Source organism: Mesitornis unicolor, unplaced genomic scaffold (genome assembly GCF_000695765.1).
Source record: "Mesitornis unicolor isolate BGI_N332 unplaced genomic scaffold, ASM69576v1 scaffold13869, whole genome shotgun sequence".
Classification (NCBI taxonomy): Eukaryota; Metazoa; Chordata; class Aves; order Mesitornithiformes; family Mesitornithidae; genus Mesitornis; species Mesitornis unicolor.
In genome coordinates, this window is record NW_010208047.1 from 238 (window position 1) to 7,982 (window position 7,745).

Consider the following 7,745-nt stretch of genomic DNA (forward strand, 5'->3'; position numbering starts at 1 on the left):
GGTGGTTGTGGTTTCCTACCCCTGCAGCAAGAGGTGTTGAATGTTAGAATTATCGTTAAACATAAATCCACCCTAAATGTGGTCTCAACCTTTAATCCATTACTAAAGTCAACTGTTTCTGAAGCTGCTCATAGCTGACCTAAAAATACGGTTTCTTCAGCTTGACTTCAGCATTTTATCTAAAATAGGCTTTTCCATTTGTGTCAAAGAAAGAATTCACTTCATTTTCCTCCTTGGCAGCTCAGTGAAGGTGAATTCCCACTGTTTGAAAGGGATTTGTAGAAGGAATAAATTTGATTTAAAGAAATCAATTGTAGACTTGGGGCTAGGATTTTTTTTTATTTGACATCAAGATATTTGCCTTGAAGTTCTGGTATTTATTTCAAACAAACCTTCAAACAAAACATGGAGAAGCAGCATTACCAGCATCAACCAGGTCCCAGGAACAAGGCAAGCCTTGGGGACATTAACACAAAAGCACCCACGGTCCCCTCAGTTCAGTCCTGTCCCTGCCAGGCTGAGCTCCCAGCCCCAGGCCAGGCCCTGTGGAATTGCACAGGTCAGGATCTAAGGTTACGGCCTGGTTAGGTGGGTTATTGTGGAAAATGAAGGCATTTATGCATCATTTTAAAGGATAATCTTAACAAGCTTTGAAAAGACAGTGCTGCTTCACATCCTTATATTTAAAAAAATAAATAAAATCCCTACCAAAGCTGGTTTTTGTGTGTGAGCCCCATCTAAAGCCCTCTTCCCTTGGGTCCCTAGCCTGAAAGCAGGGATTTCGACAAAATTCTTAAAAAGATAAAAGTCTAGGAAAAAATAAGAGAAATGTATTAAAAATTTGGTTTGAAAGCATATAGAATTAAGGCACAGTTACTTACAACTTTGATGTGAGAGGAAGAGAGGCTGTGGCCGCACAGTTTCAGACTACTAAGCCAATTTAACAGCATTTAAATAAACTCCTTGAATAGGCTTCTAAAGGCTTTTTTCTTTTTAAGCTGCCACTATTGAACATTTCTTCAGTGTGGTTCCCTGTGTAGGATCCAGTGCCCTCACCCCTAACCAGCCTCTGTTTCTGAACCAGATCAATGGTTCCTGGATTTAGCAGCTCACCAGTAAGCTGGTGCTAGGACTTACTCAAATAATTCAGCGATTTTAAGTGTTCACAAGTTACCACAGAGCTGTCCTTAAATTCTTACCTATCACCTTTGAGAAAGCCCAAAGAGTGCGACAGAAGAAAAAGCAAGAAATAACCTTGTAACTTTTTACAGGATTGTAAGGAAGCGTTATCTTCTTGCTTAGGGGAACTGTGGTAGGGAAAAAGAATTAAAAAGTGAGAAAGTAATTTTAAAGACTTTCCTATCTTCCTAGACACTTGCTGAAGACGTCACACCAAAGATTTCTTTATGCAGAGGAAGACTAGCAGGCACTGAATACAAGTGTGTGCATGATAGACATTTATTTCTTTTCTTTTTTTTTTTTTAGATCTATAATAAAGCAGTTTAAAATAGACATCTGGTAGTTGAAACCTTTTCCACATTTTAAATACAAAATTATTCCACTATAAATATACTATTTACATTTAATTTCACATCCTAGAAAGCCTGAGTGGGTACAAAAATAAGTGCTATGATGTAAAGACCTTCTCCTAACTCCATGCTAAATCCTAACCGATTTTATAGCGCTATTAGAATTTCACATAGGCTGTTCCGTTGATTATAGCTGCAGATACTTGGAGAATGCAAAAATACCCAAACCCAGAGTAAAACCAATCAGAGTTCACCCACTACCGACAAGTGCACTTGGTAGCGATCATGTCCTCGTACTCCTTGTAGACGATGGAGCCGTCGGGCTCGATGGTGAGGACGCTCAGCGGGCTGTACTCGGCTGGGACGCAGGAGGGCTTTGGGACAGAGGAGTCCAGTTTCTCGTATATGATGTTCTGTACCACGGTGTGTACCGGGGAGCCGTAACGATGCCTGACAACCCGTGGGCAGTCCCCTTTGCAATACTGAGGGCTGTACCTGTGCGGTGCTATTATCCATTTGTCCCATTTTAGTTGGCTAAAACTCAGACGGAAGTTGTGAAGCTCACACTCGTTTTGAGGGAAGAGAACCTGTTTGAAATACTCACTCAGGTTAGAAGGCGCAATTGCTGGTGCTTCTTTCAGATTCCCATCTCTGCGCTGTCGAGAGGCCCTTTTACCCTGTGAATTCTCCTTTCCTCTGTCACCCATAGGATCGACACGCAGACTGGTCCTTTGCCTGGGCCGCACTGGGTTTTTCCTTCTGTGTCTAAGTGAGTTCCACCTGTGATAAGCCTGTTCACTGGTATCATTCAGATAAAGAAGAAGAGAAGGGGGAACCAGTGCCACATTAATGGGGTTTTCCAGTTTAGTGTTCTGTTGTGGATCACCCAGCAGACAAGTGAAGTTCACAGCCATATGAATATTCCTCCTGTTAGTAGCAATTAGAGGCTGGAGAAAAGAAGTCACATCAATCTCAGCCCACTTGCGTTTTCTAACTTCGAAGTGCAGGCTAAAAGCTATAGAGGGTGAAACGCTGGGACACACTTGGCTAGAAAAATCATGCTCCTTAAGAGATAAATGGCACATGCATGTAATGGGAGAGGAAATAGGAACTGATGTGTCGAAGGAATAGAGCAGGACAGACTTGAGTAAGTGCTCCAGAGCAGTAAGACGATCCAGGTTGAAAAGTAAATCCACCGAGTGAACATGCCCTGAGAAGGGAAACACAACCTTGTACTGTTAGTGCATCTTAATTCTCCACCTAGACGTAAATACTGTCATGTAGTGAATAAGTAGAAATAATTCAGCAGCAGAAGAAACAAGTTTAGATTCCCTCCCTTCCTTTTAATATATGGAATTTCTACTTTGCTCAGAGACGTAAGATTTAAAAGTTAAGAAAGGACAACAAAACCTCTTTTCTTACTTTACTTAGAACTGATCAGAGCTTTCTCTAACTCATAATAAGATGAGTCAGCCTGAACCATTAATATCACCCTGAACTTAGTACCACTTGTGTGGCAGCTCCCAGAGTATAAAGAGGTCTGCATCTAAAACCTTTCAAAGAGGAATAGGTTATGAAAAACTCCCACAGTTTAAGAGAAGAGCCATCAGGATTAGAATAGCAACCACTCTAAAGAAATAAGACATTTTTATGTTATGCTGCAAGCACAGAACACATGGGAAACCCTCATTTAACCTTTGCAGCTCCAGTCTTCCACACCTACCTTTCACTAGGTCCCTGTGGCGGTGCTTGCTTTCAGAACACGGAGTGAAAAGTCGAACAGTGTTGTAAAGGTGGCTTTTTTTCACCTTTGGGATTCCCTCCCTGGTAGCAGACATCTTGTACAGCCTCTTCATGTACCGGAGGGCTCTGGAGTCTGGCTGGAGCCTGGGGGCCTCGCTTTCCCAGCTCTGGCGTCCCCGGTCAGACAGCACCTTGAGAAGGGGAGGCAGGAGGCCATAGCCACGTCTCACACTTTTTGGCAGCTGCAGCAATGGATTTAGCTCGCTGGCTGTGTCCTCAGGAGCTACCAGTAACCCAGAGGGCTTGCCCAAGACCACCCGGCCCCTGGAGGAGGCCAAGCACTGGATGCTAGGAGAAAGCCAATAAAGACAGCAGTAGAAATAAACTCTCCAGGTACTCTCCATGCTCTTTAGGGCTGCAACTAAAGAAGAAAAAAAACACCTCCCCTAAAATCTTCAGGGGCCTGATACCTTATATATGTGGCAGCTGTGGGATGGGAGGGAGGGTGCTCTCTGATTAGAGAGCAGAGAGAAAGACCTGCAGCTGGCCACTGAGCCCCGGCCTTGTTTGCATTCAGGGCAGAGCCTTTGCCGTAAAAGCACGTTATAAACAAAATCCTTATTCTTCGAGTTAACCTTTTTCATGTGGTAAATTATAAGAGTGTGTGCTGCCTCCAGAGGGAGCCGGGGAGACGAGTTAGTGCCGGCTACTTTAACTAAATCCATGTTTATTTGCAGAAATACATTGTGCATTTATTACTTATTGCTTTTAGCAATCGTTGCTAATAAAAAAAAATGGTTTTCATTTTCTGTTAAAGTATTTCTCACCTTTCGCTTCTCTGCAGACGGTAATACTTGCTTGAGAGAGAGGTAACTGTGGCTGTGGTACAGTTTGTTTTCATTCCAGCACACAGCACGTATTTATCTCCAGTCTGAGGTAAAGCATCCAAAAAGCAGAGTGCTTTTTCCATCGGCATCAGCTGTCTGTGGAGTGTGCTCCAAAAGACCCCAAATAGAGGAATATTGAATGCATCAGAAATATTCAGAGACTCTTGTAGATGAACGTAACTAAAGGAATGAGGTTCAGTTTTATTTAATTAGTGAAATACAGGGAAAAATGTGTTTTTGTGACAGTTGTTTTTAATTAGAGCTATGCTATCAATAATCTAGTGAAATGTCACCCCTAATCTAACTTTCACATCTTAAGGCTTCTGAGTAAGGATTGCTTGCTCAGAGAGAGTTTAATTAACTTACAAAAATGTCAGTCTGGCATTCTTTGACTTGGAGTGGAGGGTTCAATCAGATAACAACCTATAATATGAAACAATATAACCTTTTCTGCTAGATTTCTTGAAGCTGATTTGATTATGATAACAGGGGGATGCTGTCCCTTCTAAGGTCAGCTGTCTTCAAACTCTTTTGGACAAGGTGATCTGTACTTTGATTTATTTTAAAAACGTATCCTTCAGTCAGGCTTGCTTGCACCAGACAAGCTCATCTGCTCCTTTCCCTGTGGGTTTGAATTAATCCCACCTTACCTTAGCTTCAAACACATCTAGCTACAATTTCTGCTGCTCCGTGACACTTTAAGCTGCTCTTCAACCCTGCCCTCATCCACAAACCAAATGTGAATTCCTGCTCTCTCCTTTGCGCTGATTTTTGATGGTTTTGATCTTGTGGTGAGTCCGATGAGGGAGCTGAAGTGGTAGAAGGGTAACCCAACAAAAAGTGAGTATTTGCTTTACCTTACTGAAACCATTGGGCAAGATGAGAACAATTAAACCTCTCTTGAATGATTCAGGGCTCAACAGGACATGAGTGGGAATGTTTGATAGGTCGGTTGATTTGACTGTGGTGTGTTGACTGCTCGACCCTGTAGAAAATGTGATGATTTTCAGTGCATAAATAGGAGCTGAAATGCTCTGAGAGCCACTTTAGGAATGTGGGGATTCTTATGCTTGTAGGTAGTTGGAAACACATGGACACAAGCATTTATGATATTAAAGACTTGTTCAGCAAAACACAGTGTCCAAGAAGATTAGTTTCGTCATATCTCTTTAAAATCCAGACCGTTATTAGATTGATTGATAGTCTCCTGTTTGATATGTCTTAAATATTTATTCTCTCTGTTATTAATCACTAGATTGTTGCAGCAGAAACTGTATTATCCTTTTTTTAATCACTGGGAAACACTGAGCGAGTGCCTCGTCTGTACTACCACAGGGTAGTAACACTTTTTAAATTCCTATAAAGCAGAGCTGAAGAATGTGTAGCTTTGCCCTGTGGCCAGATCATGACGTTGGTTTGTTTCCACAAGGGAGCGAAAGCATTAATCACAGGTGTAGCTGTTATGCCCTGATAAACAGAGTGTTTTCATTTTGGCTGGCCGAGCTGAGTCAGTGGACTTTGAAATACAAGAAGGATCAGGTGCTTTCGGCAGGGCTCATTAATAATGTTGCAGAAACTTAGCTGACGGCCCATGCAGGGTGACAGCTGAGTTCTGTGTCTGCTGCACAGATGTGAGCCGGAGCCTTTTCTAACAGTTTAAAAAGAAATGTTTCCTGTTACTTCTAATAGCTTCTTCCTGCCATAAACCAAAAAGATCAAACAAATTACTTTAAAGAACCGATGCATTTATACATATGTCATTGTTTGACAAGGCAGAATCAGAGCTAAAAAGCTATGTACCACTGATTTTATTACTACGGTGTAAAACAGATTTTTTTCAATCACTGGTGATAGCAGCCTCTGCTCAAGTCAGCCCATTTTTATCTCCTTAAGGACAACATCAGCCATCCCTGACTGGTGATAGCCAGAAGACTGGGCTCTGTGTGCCTTTGTTCCTAACTGCCTTCTCTTACCAGATCGTTGCAGTGTCTGTGTGGTCATACCTGCTGTTTTCAGCTTCCAGCGACAAAGCAGCTGAGATTGTTCCCATTCCTCATCATATTTATAACTGTCCCTTGGAAGCCTTATTTTCCTAGCTGAAACATCAGCCTTCTTGAAGAGCATGGAAAAGAAGTGAGACATCTCAGACATAGACATAAGCTGTGGCACTGATGGATATTTTATGAATTCCTTTTTTCTTGCAGACTGTTTCTCCTACTGCCTATGCAGCTTTGCATGTATCATTTCTTTTCTTCACATTTTAATTTACCATCACTTTATCATCGTTATTTATAGAACCTAGACATTTCCCTAATGGACCATAAGCCCATTCGCCTGTGTGCTGCATGAACATGGACTAAACTGCCCAGAGAGTTTGTAATCTAAATATAGAACAAGAGAATGGACTTAGCATATGAACAGTTATCTTCTATTTATCAGCATCATAGAAAAGCAGAGTTTTAGAGATTTAAAGAAGATTATAGGAGAGCATTGCTGCTGTTTGCAGCAGGGGCAGCATGAAGATTTGTTTGCAAATGGTGAACAGTGGAAGCTGGCCCCACAAGAAGGAGGTGGCAGAGCACACTGGTATGTCCCTCACCTGATAAGGATGCTCTGAGGATGAACATATTAAACATTATGAACCATTCAAGCATAGCATAGTGATAATTTTTTAAGGACCTGGAGTAGATAATCACATCTCAGCACACAGCCACGATCATGACAGAGTCTCAAGTATTGTTTGGTGCCTGCAGGATGTTGCTGTAATAGGTAAGAAACCAGCAGCAGAGATGATGTACTTTAGAGCACTGGTGAAATACTGTGTTTTTCCCACAGTAATCAGTTTTTAGATCCTAAAACAATTAATAACTTACAAGTTATAATTGTCGCAGTTCCTCGGGCAAGGGAAAAACCTGCATAAGGAGGATGTGCTCAAGAGGGTCTCTCTGTTTATGTTCCCACTGCGCTCCCCAAAGCACCAGGATGAGGAAAGATCATTCTGGTGGTTGCCTCCAGCGAGGAAGGTGAGAAGGGGAGGGAGATGTGCTCTGTGGTGTACCTGGCAGCAAGGAGCGCTCAGAAGAGAAATACCTTTCCTCCAGGGCTGCCTCCCACTTTCTCTGTACCCAAAGACAACTGAACTGCCACCCCATGGCAGAAACAGTATTGCTTTACTGAACATTTTAATATCTCCTGCATTTTATATTGGATTAGGAAACTGTGACCAAAAGTGAAACCTCATCTTTGCTTTGCTGTACTATTATATGTCAAGAAAAATAAGTAACCCTTTCAAGTGCTACAGAATATTAGCTCATAGCTGAAACAGCTTGGTCTGAGTTTGCTGTACAAAGATGCAGCGATAAACACGATGGCTTCTTAGAGGATGCAGAGGAAGGCAGCGCCAAGCTGGAGTCATGGCACGTTTCAGGGCTTCTGCTGGCGTTCCCTTGGGCATGTTGCCTTCTTGCTATCTTCCATGGCACTGCTCTACACTGACCTTGTGGACACTTTGTACAATTCATAAATGTTCCTGGCAGGGTAATCAGTTGGTTGGTTCATTTAGTACATGAGTTTAGCGGCTCAAATA

The 7,745-nt window shown here is 42.2% G+C and overlaps 1 protein-coding gene across 1 annotated transcript; it reads right to left on the reverse strand.

Annotated features, from left to right (window-relative positions):
* Positions 1-1,786: 1,786 nt before the first annotated feature.
* GDF9 (growth differentiation factor 9) lies at positions 1,787-3,676 on the reverse strand. The gene is made up of 2 exons (XM_010192352.1): positions 3,253-3,676; positions 1,787-2,739 (listed from the first exon to the last, which is right to left on the reverse strand). Exons 1-2 carry the CDS (start codon positions 3,674-3,676, stop codon positions 1,787-1,789), a joined length of 1,377 nt encoding a protein of 458 aa, XP_010190654.1.
* Positions 3,677-7,745: the final 4,069 nt, after the last annotated feature.

Excerpts from the sequence above, each read along its gene's own strand:
- GDF9 (XM_010192352.1), bottom strand. The coding sequence starts at position 3,676 with ATGGAGAGTACCTGGAGAGTTTATTTCTACTGCTGTCTTTATTGGCTT. Across the intron at positions 2,740-3,252 it reads CCACAGGGACCTAGTGAAAG|GGCATGTTCACTCGGTGGAT; the intron begins GTAGGTGTGGAA and ends TTCCCTTCTCAG.